At 41.8% G+C, this 16368-nt stretch overlaps 1 protein-coding gene across 1 annotated transcript in view; it reads right to left on the bottom strand.

Moving 5' to 3' along the window:
- Window positions 1–2832: 2832 nt before the first annotated feature.
- epha4b (eph receptor A4b) overlaps window positions 2833–16368 on the bottom strand; it is an 81876-nt gene continuing 68340 nt past the window's right edge. Inside the window, exons 14-19 of the mRNA XM_075483651.1 lie at window positions 13612–13673; window positions 10859–11068; window positions 8475–8624; window positions 8106–8299; window positions 6981–7121; window positions 2833–6734 (exon numbers count right to left, since the gene is read on the bottom strand). Of these exons, the coding sequence (XP_075339766.1) occupies window positions 6635–6734; window positions 6981–7121; window positions 8106–8299; window positions 8475–8624; window positions 10859–11068; window positions 13612–13673 (857 nt within the window). The 3' untranslated portion in view covers window positions 2833–6634. The remainder of the gene's footprint in view (window positions 6735–6980; window positions 7122–8105; window positions 8300–8474; window positions 8625–10858; window positions 11069–13611; window positions 13674–16368) is intronic.

The following is a 16368-nucleotide window of genomic DNA, read 5'->3' as shown; positions in this document are numbered from 1 at the left end:
ACTCCACAGAAATTTATCCTGTGCCTGACGAAATCTTTCCCCCGGTTCAGATTTTATCTGCTTCCATACCAGTGTCTCTCCTGCTAATTCCTGCCTTGCTAACTCACACATGAGCATTTGCTTTGATCTCATGAGTAGTGCAGACACGTAAAAGGGACATGCGCACGTCTTGTAGACACACACAAGCGCATGTGGCCGACCCTTGACAGAGGTCATAGCGGATCTATGGCTGTTTGGTTGCTTGTGTTAGTTTAATGTGTGCACATGAGGGGACACTTGAACACACATCTGACAGCATGACAGAGGGGCCCAATTTCCTTTCCCTGGAGAGAGTGTGTGTGTTTGTGAATGTGTGTGTCACAGTTAGGGACCAGAGCAGAGGGACAGAAGGAAAAGCGAAGACAGAGAATGAGAGACAGAGTGCTTGTGCATCTATGTGATACAAACATGACAGGCTCATCAGTCACCAATGGCCTTTTAAAGTGTTCTCCATAGGGACATCTGACCTTTTCAAATGATGTCAATAGCAGCTGCATGATGAATCAATCGCCTAAGCTTTTGGCTCCTGGTAGCCTGTGTTATCCAGAGTAAATACGTGAGATGACATTCCGCCTGTTGAGACACCCGCAGACAAAAGCCTGAAGTTATGGATTGGCCTTTAATGGAGAAAGGAAACCCAGTGGTGATAGCAGTGAGACAGAAAAAGGCAGTGAACCTCATAGAGGGGTTTACATGGGGAGAAAACTTTTGGATGGATGGCTGGCTGGATGGATGGATAGATGGATGGAGGTGTGGGAAATTACAACGCTATGAGACAGGGAAAAGCAAGGAGAAGGAGATTAAAGGTAGTCGAGGTCAGAGGAGTCTCTGCAACCTTTCTGTATGACTGCACAGGATGGATAGGAAAAAGTAGGAAAAATGGGGCTGCACAAGGCCAGCTGAAAGATTAACAGGAGGGCAGTGGGAGGAGATACAGATACTGAGGAAATGGAGAACAAGCCCTGAATTTTTTGGGATCTCAAGCCATGTGTGTGTATGGACTGAGAGAGAGAGCGATAGGGGAATATGGAGCCTAATATGATGGGCTAAATGAGGTGTAATGGCGGTAACATAGAGTGACAGCAACTGGGCCAGTGCATTAAGGGGTTAACCAAGGCCAGAAGTTGATGACCTACCCCCTCCCCTGAGACAGGATTATCTCTCAGTATAGAAAAGCACACACACCTTACACACACGCACACACACTGATAATGAAGATGTGGTTGCCAGACCGCTATATTTTTCCATTCAAGAATGCTATGATGGGAATTTCACGACTTCTTTCGCCAGCGGGGGACAAATGAGACAACAGTGTTAAGGGAAAGTTTTCAGACCCTTTCTGGTTTTCAGGCATCTTAGCATTTCTCAACATTCACTTCTTCCTCATCAGTCCACAGTCAATTCTCTGTAATGGCAAAGAACGATTTGCTATCTTTGAGTGTTTTCTAGGCCTATTAAAGGTAAAAGGATAAGATATCACAGTAAGTGTTCAGACTCTTTAGTTTGTGCTCCCAGGAGTTTCACACATTCCTTTTGGCAGAAACAAACCAGATGAAACAGCAACATTCCTCGACTGTAGTCCTCAGGGTCCATTGCCCTGCAGGTTTTAGATGTTCCACATCTGATTCAAATAAAATGTCTCTCTTCAATAGCTTGTCATCAAGCTCTGCACAAGCCTCTAAATGACCAATTTATTTGAGCCAGGTGTGTTTCAGCTGGGAAATATCTAAAACAGGCAGGGCAGTGGCCCTCAAAGACCGGAGGAGAGGAGCACTGTCATACAGATTGGATGGGGAGTGTGAGTGCACAGCCACTTTCACATGTCTCCAGAGATACTCCTCTGGGTTGAGGTCCACACTGACTGGATGACTTCAGGAGTTTTCCTGGCGGGGGTTTCTGGAGTTTTTCTGGGGTTAAGCTTGAGGTCAATGTCATGTTGTTGTCATTTTCATTCTGTGTTCCATCAAAAAGAACATGTCTCTCATGGTCTGAGAGTCAATCAGAAGCCTTTCGGAAAACTACCTGTGAGCTGTCATGTGCCTTTTTGTGAGGAATAACTTCGGTCGGAGCACTCGATCATAAAGGTGTTATTGGCAGAGATGGTTTTGTCTCTCTCTCTCTCTCTCTCTCTCTCTCTCTCTCTCTCTCTCTCTCTCGCTCTCAGGTTTTTTCCCCTTCTCTATTAATAGCGACCATTCACAAGTTGGTTACCTATCACACTAATTCTCTTTGTACCCGATCACCCAGTTTGCTGGGCAGCCAGATCTAAGAAATCCGTCTGTGGTTCCCAAACATCTTTGATTCACCTTGATCTGTGTCTTGACCATAATTCTGTCTCAAGGGTGTGAGAAGATTTCTCCCAACCTCATAATTTAGTTTTTGCTCCATATTCATGGTCAACTGTGTCACTATCAATCCATCGGTGACACTTACTGTATATCTGATTAAATCAGTCGGGCACTGGTGGACTCCAGCCAAGCTAGAGAAGCATCTCAATATACACTGATAGAATTACAATGCACAAGAGCAACGATAAGCGTCATTGCAAAGGGTTTTAATACTTATGTAAATAGACCTGTTCTGTCTTTGAATTTTATTGAATAACCAAAACACTCCGATAACATGTTTTTGATTAGTCTTCATGCAGTATTATTGTGCATGGTAAGGAAGTAACATTTACGTGAAGCCCTCATATCACTATCACACTTAAATGTTGCATCATTACATATAAATTATTTAAGTCCAAGTGTGCCGTGTTCACTCTCATTAAAAAAAGACACTGCAGGCTTCAGGTGAGAAATTAGAAATATTAGCATATTTATTACAGCAACATGAAAGACATTAGAATGCCTACACCCTTTACAACAAGCAACGCAGAGGAAATTGGCATAGGAACAAATAAGCATTGTACGGTGGCCAAAGAAAGAGAAAGAGAGAGGAGGACAAAGATAGCGTGAGCTGAAAGCCTCAAGAGAATCGCATGAGCATTTGCAGTACAAACCTGCAGACGGTCGACCAACCCTGCGTTTGAGATCAAGTGTACCAGCCCACATAGCTAACCTTGGCATGGTGAGAATTGACAAAAATATGGGATTAAAAAGATGGAACAAGAAATGGGGGCATGACATAACTTTGTAATGAGGGAGTATTGAACATTGTAAAAAAATAAAATAAAATAAAAAATTGTCAAAATGACCTTTTTTTTTTTTTCTGGCAGCTGGTAATTATGCAACCAAAAGTTGCAGACAACCGATCACATCAGTATTATGTAATTACACAACAGCAGCAGTCATTTTCCCTATCAACTTTATCAGGCCATCAGCTTTAAGATTTATGATTTGTTTTTTTCTAGATCAGACTGACTTCCATCTGCTTAAAGGAATCAAAGTGGTCATGTTGTGGAGAGCTTCTGGGATGTTGCAAAACCAGGGTGTTGAAGTGAGATCAACATAAAAACATAGATAAATACTACCTGTACTGTATATACATTTCACTCTTAATATCGCCTCTTTATGACAACAGAAAAGAACAATAGCTCAGTAAATAAGGCATCTAAAAGGCTAGCGGTTAAAGGTAGTCCGCTAGCGTGAAATCATAGAGTTAGCAAGAGTAGAATGAAAATTTTCAGACTCTCCCAGTCTGTGTTTTTGTTCTTTTATTTGTGGTTTATTACGTTATGTAGTGGTGAAAGATGTTTGGCGAAGAGAATTAATCTTTAATGTTTTTTTGTGGTGAAACATTTCCAAACCAATCTTTCGCTACCTGTAAAACAATAGTGCAGAACATGTGCAAAAAGCCTTGTTGTGGTTGAAATGCTCCCTCTGCTGCCATTCATTGTTCTGCTTCAACAGACTAACAGAAAACTGTTACTCCATCCTTTTTCTATACCCGCTAAAATCCAACTGTAGGGTCGCGGGGGGGCTGGAGCCTACACAAACTGTTACTATGCCTTTCAAAATATCCATTTTTGCATGGCACATGCAGTTGATTCTAACACTGGTGTCAGATTTTCATCTTCAGATTAGTACTTTTCAAGTTGTGATTTGTTCAGTTTGGACGGAGTTCAGCCTCTCAATTCACATTGGCAAAAGGAGCAAAAATGACTACTAAGACGAACAGATTTGATCATTTTTATGTAAATAATTGAGCTATTGTTACCTCAAAATAAGTGTTCTGGCTTACTTTTAATGTATATTCAATTTTGACCTCTTTTTTATGTTTTATGTTGAGCTCTGTCCCAGAATTGGGACAGAGCTGCTAATGTTACCAAACTCTCAATCCCTTTTCACGCACTGGTCGCTTCCCTTTGGTAAGTCACACATGCCAAACAGAGGGGATTCAGCTTACACACAGCAAGGAGGCGTTGTGGAATCAATTGAGTTACGATGGCGTTATTAAATAAATCAGTTGCTGGCTCTCCTTTACATCTTCAGCATAAATACTCTTAGTCCACGCACACCTTTTTTCTGCATGTGTTTAAAATAGAAAGCCGTAGAGCCTACAAACCGAGGGGATGGAAATTTGAACCGAGGATTTCACTTATTTTACCCTTTTCTGAACAGGCATTTTTATAAGGCGTGCAGTATGCAGAAATACTGTTAAAAAGTTCAAGGGATTGCTCTTTAGGGTGGATATGCAAATAAAGCAAGTGTGTCAATAAGCAAAGTCCATTCTACTCATTCTAACGCTATCATAGAAACTGCAGTCACTGTTACCTGTCTATCAAAGCCACAGCTTTGCGCCATGCTACATTCCTTTGTTCAGTCCCATGAATCGTCTCCACTCACTTTTGTCCTGTATGACCAAGCCCTGAACAAGAACATCAGAAATCTCTTTTTCACAATAGAAGTACATCATAGTCATTGTCATTATTATCATTACAAACATTCTAGCATTGGAAATCAACACTGTACATATTTTACACTATGGTACAATCATACATACTATATTTTTATGCCACTGTTGGTCCTATAGATTACCACATGTACTAAAACTGGGTTTTGGAATACACTCAAAGCCGGTTCAGTGCCACGAATACAGTGTACACAAATAGGGTCCCTTCACATCTAAACATGTAATTAATGTGGTAAGCAACAGTTTCCCTCCGATAAGAAAAACCCGACGAACAAATGAATTTGCTTCTTGCTGTAAACATTGTTTAAGAAATTGATGTAAGGTCGGCATGGCTGATTACCGGAATGTGAGACATTCCCTCTTATTTTCTTTCCTTTTCTTATTTTTGTTAAATTTACCCTCTTGTGGTGTCACATCTGAAAATCAACACAGCAAATATTGAACCTTTTTTAAAAAGTGTCCAGTCCAATGTTCCTGTTCATCAGGCAGACTATTTGGAAAACACAAAATGCTACTAATCATGGACTGGCCTTGTGTAATCATCCAGCCATGGGACATGATGAAAGGGAGGCACACAATTATAATGGTGGTTTGTTACCTGGATGGACACCAACTTTACTCTACATGGCACAATTCTGGAAAAACATATATTCTCAACAGTGTCACATATATCACGACTTTTGCATCGCCTTCCCTCCACACAAACACATTAACTCTCTTGCAACACCTGAAACATGGGAAGGCTAAATTTGAGCTGAGATATTCCTGACAGCGTCATACTTTAAAACGTGAAACACGTTGTTTGGAAAAGACAGCGGAAGAGTAGCACTTTCTCTGTTTCTGTCGTATCTTTGCAGTCAGTTACATTGTGAGTGCAAGCAGACGAGCTGACGTACACTGAGTAAAGATGCAATGGAAGTTTGTCTGAGAGCAGTCTCTAAGGAAGCCCTTGTCTTTGCCAAATATGCTAAACAAATCATACTTCCATCCTACGCAAGCTAGCAAAATCTACATTTGCCTCTCTGTCTCTACAGGTCCAGTTTTTCTTTTCCCCACAACCCACACATTCATGTCATTCAAAACCTCTGCTCATTCATTGGCGTTCTGTAGGCAGACAACAATGAAATAGACAGCAATAAAAGAGGCCATACATATACAGGGTAATAATTCCTGTCTAGGTTGAGCAATATAATCCTCCACCAATACAAACGTTAGGTCCATCTCTACGGTTTTGGGACACGTCGCCCATATAAACACATATCTACACATGTACACATCTTTTGACCCTTTTTAAACGCTTCATTGTGAAAGCTCAAAACAAACAAAATGACAGTAAAACCCAACTGTACAGCTCACAGACAGTGATGATCATTATATTCTTTTTTTTTTTTTGTCATTTATCATGTTAAAAGACTTTTTTTTTCTGATTTTTGTTAATCTGATATGATGTGAGATGGTCTGGGAGCTCTAGGTGTGATCTTGTTGTTGGAAACGTGTCTCTCTGTTGCTCCATTGTGGTGATTGTGTTGCTGGGACTCTGAGTGCCAGAAGTGCCCATGGGGTATGGGAAGTATGGGAGGGTGATGGAGTCAAGCATCCATGTTGTCTCCATCTCAGTGTGTCTCAAAATCAATGGAGCCCCAAGCATCAAGTATCCATTGCAACTCCTTTTCAGTGGGGAAACTCTTCACAGGAGCATCCAGTTTGACTCTCTCTGTCTTGAGTGTTTATGTGGAGACTGTTATACTTGGACGTGAGTCCCTTGGGTTTGCAGGCTCTGCACACTGGATAAAATCTTCTTCTGGTGGCCAGCTAGAGTCACTCCCATCTTAAACAATTCACTAGATGGAAAACAGGAAAAAAAAAGCAAGCAAAAATGTTATTTTTTGTGTGAAGAAAAAAAAAATTCAGTTGCACTCTTTGCTTAAAATGCAGCAGCTGCAAGACGATTCACGTCCAAGGCACAGTGTAAATCCCCATCTTTTAATTTCAAATGACAGTGAAGTGGAATGTAATAAGTCTCTTCGTGACAGTCTTGACCTTTAGAGTATTTCATTTAAGAGGGATGGGACGCCACGCATCCCTACCTGACACTGATGTAGAGGATCGAGTCCAAGCTGACATATCCAGCACTGGAAAAGCTCTCCTTATACTGGCCCATCTTGATGGCCTCCAACCAATCATCCACCGTGCTCACACTGAACTCTGGCGTGGACGGGTCCTCCCTGCTGGAATGTAAAACACACTGACAACTCAGCGGATTTCTGGCTTGTTGTTTGGTTAAACAGCTATTTCTTTCTGGCGCTGAGGTCAAGTATTTGTCCTTGGAACAGATTATAAAAACTGAAGTCTATTCCCTGATCTCTCTGGATCTGCGTTTGAATCGAATCGTTTTAGGTACACCATGAAGTCTCAAATCCACCTTGAGAAGAAAACATGACCTTTAAACTTCAAACCTGGCCATAAGTGACATGTACAATTTGTGTTTAATCATCTATGCAAGTAATTGTACTTGAAGAACCGTCTTAACTTGTGCGCTTGTATGATTTTGTGAAATTGTTATAAATCATATTTTTGTTTATTAATCCGAATATTCAGACCAAGAAAACTCATTCAGGAACTTACACAGTGAACTGCATTCTTCCCTTTGCTCTATACTGTAGTCGTCAGCGTAAGATCTTTGTGTAAGAATCCTCTTTGTGGTAATACGATTCATTAACGCGTACCAACTGTGGGATTTTGTGAGCTGTCATTTCACTTGTGCAGGATTTTTTTCTTTTTTCTTGTTTAGAGTGTCTCCCTGTGAAAGCGACCCAAGCATTTGTATGCTACTCTGATTCTGAGCATCAACAAAGTGCCTGAGGTATAAAATGTAAATGTAAAAATAATTATATTTTCAGGATGCATGCAATGCAACTGGGGATTCATGAAATCTAAACTGGATGAGAGACTATGGATATACCAGCCCATAATTCTATATCCTTTCATTTTTACTTTTGAAAAACAAACTATTGATTTGTTTTGGGTAATACTAAAAAAAATTGCATTTTATTTTGATAAATGACATTTCCCATTTACAAATCTCAAAAGTAATAAAGTAGTGTATTGTAGGTATACATTCGGTGCATGTACTGTCTTTGATGTTTTTCCAAGCATCTGCAGACTACATCATTAAAATCTACTGTTTTAATTCATACATTTCTGCTACTCACCATTCTGAGCTGTTGGCCAGCTCTCTGAGACTGGCTGGAGTTCTGATGAGCTTGTCCAGGATTGTTACAATCTGTCCGAACTTTGGCCTGTCACTGCGCCCCTTCTCCCAGCAATCCAACATGAGCTGGTGCAACACGACAGGACAATCCATGGGAGCAGGAAGACGGTAACCCTCATCTATTGCTTTGATCACCTGCACAAGGAGAGAAATTAGACACAGAGATCTGTAAGCAATCTAGTGAGGGAAATTGTTTTATTGTTAAGACGTGTGGAGAAAGATGGCATGAATAATACATCTATCATCAAATAGCATAGATTGTGGAGAATCACACTGCAACTGAGATGTGATGTTTGTGTTTGTAACTCACATCCTGGTTGGACATTTCCCAGTAGGGTCTCTCTCCATAAGAAATGACTTCCCACATGACAATGCCATAACTCCACACATCACTGGCTGAGGTGAACTTCCTGTAGGCTATGGCCTCTGGAGCTGTCCATCTGATGGGGATCTTCCCTCCCTGTGAATCATTAAGACAGTCCACATATGTATCCACATACTGAATGTGTCACTGTTTATAATAGTGTAAATACTTGCATTAGTTAGTACAAAGGGAAGCTTTGTGCAACATTGGGCCTCATGCAAGAACCACTCGCGTATGAGGGGTTTAAGAGAACTTGCGCATACACCAATTTTTTTGTATTTTGAGTTTTCTTTCAGGTACGAACAGAATTTACGAGTGATCCAGACCTGTCGTAGGAGTCACGTAAAATAGTCCGCTGTTATTCAAATCAAGTTTGCTTTACTAATGGATTGTATATTTAATTACTTTGAAGCAATCATAAATAAATATATACATAATACCCCATAATTATGCTGACATTATTCTGTTTAACTTAAATTATGCACTAATTGAAGGTTAATTTGACTCTGTATATCACGGCTGAATTGCTACTTTTGGATGCCTCAGGCTCTTGGAAGAGAGCGTGTGTTCCGAGACCGTGTAGATATCCTTGTGGAGACAGACGAATGGCTGACATCGCGATTTAGACTGCCAAGGACTGTGTTGCTGCTAATATCCAGCTTGCAAGAGCCACAACTCCAGAGAGAGAAACACGCTGATCAAACCCAATTCCATCACACGTCCAGGTCCTCACCACCCTTGGATTTTTGGCCACGGATTAAGCTTTAAGCCATTTTCATATCAAACCATTTCTTCTTTATTTTGGTTACATTACGAACTACAGATGACACGGAATTAACAGGACTCGTAATTGCTTCCCATTTCTTTGCTTTAGCAGGTCCCGTTATTCCACAGCTGACACTGCTAAAAATGACAGATTTTCCTTTTTGGATCTCTGAAAGCAGAACTTCAATCTCAGAGCTCGTAAAGTTGTTCTTTTTGCACCTTGATGCCATTCTCATGACTCAACACTCAACACTTCCTGGCACAGGAGAGAGGAAGCGTAGCCTTATATGGTATCATTTTGGAGTCGTGGAGTATGCAAATTTACTATCCTCGTGCACTAGCACTTAAATACGCACGGGTGGCATTTATCATTTAAGCAAGTCATTTACACACTTTTTCTGAAGTAAAGAGCGTTTGTTGAATCTGACGTGGCGTGTTCGTACGAGACCATCTTACGAAAAAATACGAAAATGTTCTTGCATGAGAGCCATTGTCTTTAAGAGCAGAAGTTATACACCAGCTAAACAAGGCTGCACTTCGCTCATAACAAAGTTATGTTTGCTTCAGTGTACCTGCAGCAATTATTTCTCCTGCAATCAGTTTCCTTTTTAATTCCCAAGATGCCCCTGTCTTTGTTGCTGACATACAGATCAAACAGAATTCCATATAGCCCACAGTATGTATTGACACAATAGGCAGTAAAACGCCCCCACCTTTCTCCTTCACTTTAACACGCTCAGTCTTCGTACCTCTATCAGCTCAGTTCAGCTTTTTAAAATGCGGCAGCTGCCTCTGCACCACATAGCATTCCCCATCTCTGCTTGGTGAAAGTCAAATAAAAGGCAAAGCTGCCAAGTCGCTCTGCACTGTACTTTTGTTTCCAACACCCCATGTCCACCCCTACCCCAACCTCTTTTTTTCTCTTAACTGCTCTCATTGGATCTTTCTCCTTCTATCACTCATTTTCTCTGTTTCCTCCCAGGGTCCCAGTCTTCTCTCCGTGTCTTCCCCATCTCCGCCTCAGCCTCTGCTCCCCAACCCCCCCCCCCCCCCGCCCCCCCCCCATCAGTGCCTGCAGCTCTCCATCTAGGTCTACTGACATCAGTGGGAGTTTGTGTGTGATTGCAATAGAGCAGTCAGCGGCGCATACACTCCTCCTAGGGCAATGCTAATGTCATATTAAGAAAAACATCCCCAACACTTCCTATGAATATGAATAATGCCATCTCCTTGTGGACATTTTAGATGAGTTACTCCACAGTGGTTTGACTTAGTGATGTTTGCGTTTCTTCGGTGTCCCTGAGCTCTGTGGGAGAATGTTGCTGTCACCAATGACAGATTTGACTGCATAAAAGTGAAAAAGCTCAGAGGTATGTGTGTGAGCATTCAACCTGTGCATTCATTTATATCAGTTAATAGAGCCTTTACTAAACATTTTTTTCTAAAACTGACTTGTGTTGAAGCATTTAATTTGTTCAGTCATCTTGAAACTTTCTAACATTGAGGTTAGAGGGGGTATGAACCGTTATTATTTGTGATGGTGGCAGATTGTAAGTTTGTCTTACCCTTGTAGTGTAGGCGGCCTCGGGGTCGTCCTCCAGAACTCGACTCAGGCCAAAGTCAGACACCTTACACACCAGGTTGCTGTTGACCAGGATGTTTCGAGCTGCCAGGTCTCTGTGGACGTAGCTCATGTCTGACAGGTACTTCATACCTGAAGCGATGCCACGCAGCATCCCGACCAGCTGGATCACTGTGAACTGGCCGTCATGTTTCTGAAGTAACAGACAAAGATAATAACAGATAATTAACAGATAAATAAGAACTCATACACAGAGCTAGTATTAATGCTGACATCAGGCTGCAGCGTGGTGGCACATTTACACCAGCTTGAGCCGAAATTGGTCGTTTAAACCCAGGATTCAAGCTGCCATGGCAGCATTCCATATTTTTCAAGTGCCCCTGAGCAAGATTTCTGATCTCTTCTAGCTCCTGCTTTCCCCACGCTTTGACCTCCCTCTGGAGAGTAAAAAGTAAAAGATGGATTTGTTCTTCCAGGGATCAATGGACTATCACAACCCAAAAAAAAAGAATCCTACTTACAGGGGATTGAATCTGACAGGGCAGACAAAACTTTCCTCTTTAACACTGACCATGTGCCCACGCAGAGCTCTGTGGATTTCTGATTTGAGCCGTCTTTGGCAGAGAGTGTAGCCTGTTGATCGATGAGGGTCCAGCTCACCTTCCTCTGCCAATTATTTCTGCCCTGGGCCAATGGTCCCCGTTAAAGAGTCATTCATGTTATCAGTCATCCTTTCTCTCTTTTATATATTCTCTCCTTCCTCTGTCTCTCTCTACTCTCAATCCATCTCTGTCGCGGAGAGAGGGAGAGAGAACTCTGTAATACTTTGATTCAGGCTCCATCTATCTATCTTCCGTCATCTTTCTGCATCTGTGCCCCCCCCCCTCCCCCCTCTCCTTTATCCTTTTTGTTTCTCTCTCCCTCGGCAGCTGTGGAGTAAGTTAATTAGCCAGTGGTTTTGTCAGATGCTGATTGATTGGACTGTCTAACAAACCTACATACTTCCTCTATCAATCTGCCCACCACATTGCATTGCCAGGAAAGAGAATGAAGAGTAGGCACGGCAGGGTAACAGAGAGGAGGGAAATGTAGGCCAGAGTGGTTAGACGAGAGAGGTGGAAAGTGATCATCCATGGCAAATTTTGGCATCCTACTTTCATTTTTATTGGAAGCTAAAATAAATCAGAAAATGCACATCAGGCAAAGATTAATGGTCATAACTAAAGAAATAAACTATATGGATACCACAGATGAGCTGTAGAAATTCTATGATTACACTGAGTCACTGTGGAAACTTTAAGGTCCTCCACGACTAAACAGACTGTAACACACTCTGTTTTTATAGTGTCTTTTAAATAAAATGTATTATTATTATTATTATTAAAAAATACATCCGTATGTGGCTTTGTGTGTGTTTCAGAAGGCTATTCTTTAGCTGTTTTGTATCTGTCACGTTATTTTGCTTCAGTGTTGCAGATAGGTTTGGTGTCTGTTGAGTAACGGACCCATCATCACAGCCTTTATGACTCTGGAGCAGAGCAGTGATCTCGCTGGCCAAAAAATACCTCTGAATATGAATCGGGGGTGGGGGGGTGTTGAACATGAGGCCCACCGGGGCTGCAACACGCTATTCATCTTGGTGTATGCAAAACCCATTTCAAGGCTCCTCTGCTAAATCAATACTGCACCTACAGGCTTCACAGCTAAAGCATCTGATCTCACATTACACAAATAACCATACCTTTGTGTTTTTAATTAACTTTGGAAACACTCCACACCACCTGTCAGTTTTGTTAAATGCATAGTTTTTTTTACTTTAATATATCTGCAGGTTTGTGAGGGGACAGGTAAAAGGAAAATGTATTACATCAGTTCAGGTAATTAATTACTATTATCTAAATTGCTACTAATATGATGTATTAAGTGACTTGCTTTTCACTGGTCATTATGTCAGTTCAGCTAAAAAGCAGCACCTTAACAGCCATTCTTGGATTTTAAGTCACTTCCCTGGTAAAGAGTTCAGCATTAAGCTCCGAGTAACATTTTCAAATACTTGACAAGTATATTACATGTGCTGAGATGTGTCAGACAAAGCAGAGAAACTTTATTTTGGTGCACATTTGTCAGCTTGCTGCTGCAGTTCTGTGTCCAGTGAAATGGATGCCGTGTGCAATCCATACTCTTATGAAGAATCATGCCTGTTTTTATTTGTAATGTCGCCTGAGGGCCCAAGAATCACAGTCATCCAATATTGACTTTCACGTGTGTCACTATATTCTCTGAATCTTATGATGATATTATGTACCGTAGATGATGGAATGTTCCAAATCTGTCCAAATATTGTCCTGCAAATACTCGACAATTTGATGAAACGTTTTTTTTGCAGATGAATTAACCTCTGCCCATCTTTACTTGTCTTTACTCTGTCTCTCTAAGATGCTCTTTTCACACCCAATCATGTTACAGTTGCCGAATTGTTGTTCCCATCCAACTTTTTAGTGAGACGCTCTTGCCATCGAATTTAAGATGCACTAACTTTTCTACAGTCCCCTTTTTAAAAAAACTTTGCTCGATAAAAAATGTGCCATCAAGTGGATTTGAGATACTGACCATGACAAATTCAGACTCTTTACAGATGGGACACAATTTTATATGTAGCCTTTGTAAAGCCTTGGATGGCACTGGTCTTGGATGAAATGAGAATGCTGTGTTCCTTCCCGCTAAGCCCCAGCTCACCTTGAGGAAAGTGTCCAGAGATCCGTTTTCCATGAACTCTGTTATGATCATCACTGGCTTACCTACAGAGGGATGACACAAGGCAACAGTTAGAAGGGGAGAGCTACAAGAAAGAAATACACAAACCATAAAGAGATGAGGACGGAGAAAAATCAAAGTCCGCAGCTGTGACCAGCCGTTCCTTCTGTCTCCCTGCCTCTCTCTCCAGGGGATAACTTGGCATGTCGTCATCAGTCACACTGACAGCTTCTAATCAGCCCTCTCCATAAACGCCATGAGATAATTAGAATAGACCAATCCACCAGAATATGTGTGTGTGTGTGTGTGTGTGTGTGTGTGTGTGTGTGTGTAAGTGGGCCTCCTGAGATCTCATGAATACTAATAAGCCTCAAGGGAAGGGGGTTGTGGTTGGATCACTGTGCACCTGCACCTGGATGAGTTAGGGTTTGTATGCAAGGGTGTGTGATGAAGGGGAGGTTGACTGACAGGCCCCACGCTCTATGATCCCCTGCATGGCATCTGGTGGGGCTTACAAATGATTAACAAAGTACCTGCAATCACATATACACACATATGCAAGCGTGTGTGTGCGCACACACACACACACACACACACACACACACACCAAAAACAGCAGTTGTCCCTGTTTTACAGGCCTTTCCCTTGGTAACACCCCCCTGCAGTCAAGCTTTGCCAATCACAAACAAACATGCAAAGTGCAGCCACAAATGATGGTGAGTGTGTGCGCGGCTTGTAAACACACAGACTATGTCAGCCGTGATGAATAGTTCACATTTCCCAAATCAGACCTCAGTGATGCTCGGAGAAAGTCCTCAGGGAGAGATAAAGACAGTGCAACAGAGGGAGGTAGAAACCAGAGAGGCATAGAGCTTTTGTACAATATGAGATGAGATGAGATTTATTTTTCGAACAAATAATCCCAAGTACACTAAATCGAAACTTTCTTTGGTGAAACTGGTCAAATGTCTCTTTTTTCCATCTTTCTGACTTTCTTTTGAGATCCAAATTTTCAAAAAGGACAAATATAAAGAAATTAGCAGCTCATCAATGAGTATTGTAAAAAATGTCATGAAGCTGGATGAGAGAAGATGAGGAATGGAGGGGATGTGGGAGGAAAAAGAATCGGAAATGACAGGACAGGACTGATTGAGAGAAGGATCAGGAGAAAAGGAAATTTAAGAAGACAAGGAGTAGAAAGGAGAGAAGACAGAGAAAAGGGGTTGGACTGGAGGGAGGAGGGGGTCAAAAGCATGTCATGGAAAGTCAGGAACAACACCACAGAGGCCTACGGTAAGATTGTAGGTAAAGACAGCAATACATCACCTTAAATGAATTCACTATCTCACTGCAGCAAACACACCCACACTCACACACAAACGGAGTCGCCCGGTCTCTGGTGGTGGTGTTCTTTTTGACAGTAACATTAGTCTCAGGGATAAAAGTGAAAGAGAATTGAATTTTCTTCTGCTGGGGGTGAGGACTGCTGGTCACATTTATCTCCACACGGGGCCTGTGTTGTGTGTGGTGTGTCACTGCGTGTGTGTGTGTGTGTGTACGGGAGAGAGCTGGTTTCAGGCCATGGCGAGTGGGGATGGATGGCACAATAATGACTACCCGATTGAAGCTCAGATCAGAGGCGGAGAACATTGATGTGCTTTGTATGCAAATTAGCCCTGACTGAAAGGAGGTCTGAGTCAACAGGTTTTTGTTTATCTGAGCAGATTTGTATCAGTGTGTGTCAGTGAGCTTTTATGCTTAGCCGTGTTTCTGATTATAGGTCTTTAAATGTGAATACATGTATGTTATTCTCTGACAGGCTTCCTTGCATGTACATGTCAAATTCCAGAAAGTATGCAGCCATGAAATGGAAAAGAGCCATAAAAAAAACGACCCTGAAAACTACTTATGTGTTTGAGCATGCATTTATAAATGTGTGACTCTACAAGCGTGTGTGCGTGTGTGTGTGTATGATCATCATGCCTGTTGCCAGTAAAAGAGAATTTTGCCTCCAGGTTCATGGTGTTGGATGTGGTGAGGAGAGAAATACAATGAAACCCATCCATTATGTTATCCCAATTTAGAGGACCATGTGAGCTGGACATGTAGTCACACATACAGACTGTTATCCTTAGCTATTATCTGGCATGCTGAATTATCCCTTCAACTCTAAAAGATAACAGAAGTTACTGATAAAAGCGACCGCACACACTACGCATGCCGTATATTAGCTCATTTTTATCTCTCTTTTTGTCTGGTGCCAGCACAAATTCACCCACACAGACACACTCCAAATACAATGAACCCCTTTCACTTCAAGCAACTTCATCACATGCCCTTCACACACAAGTGCGAGCACACAAACGCTGACAGGACGGCACTTCCACAGCATGTCACAGAGTTCCCCTCCTCCAAACATTCAGGAGCGCTCTTCAGTTTTCTCCTGAAGGCACATAATTAACTAATCACATCCACATTCATTTGAATTTGTATCCTTTCATCCGCTTCAGAAATAACGCAACCGTTTGCTGTGCTAGAATCACATCCCTGTGTGTGTGTGTGTGTGTGTTTGTGTGTGTGTGTGTGCAGATGGGGCTTGGATTTTGTGCCAGATGGAGAGTGTTATGGAATGGATCAGAAATTAGTTTGCGCTTTTTTTGCAGCACTTAAGTGAGGGGTGACTGTCTTACTTTCCCCAGGATAAAACTAAGATCAGGCATTGTGTGTGTGTATGTGTGT

The sequence above is a fragment of the Odontesthes bonariensis genome, chromosome 14 (genome assembly GCF_027942865.1).
Source record: "Odontesthes bonariensis isolate fOdoBon6 chromosome 14, fOdoBon6.hap1, whole genome shotgun sequence".
NCBI lineage: Eukaryota > Metazoa > Chordata > Actinopteri > Atheriniformes > Atherinopsidae > Odontesthes > Odontesthes bonariensis.
Note: the sequence above shows the minus strand (reverse complement) of the source record. Positions and strands in the feature narration are given on the sequence as shown.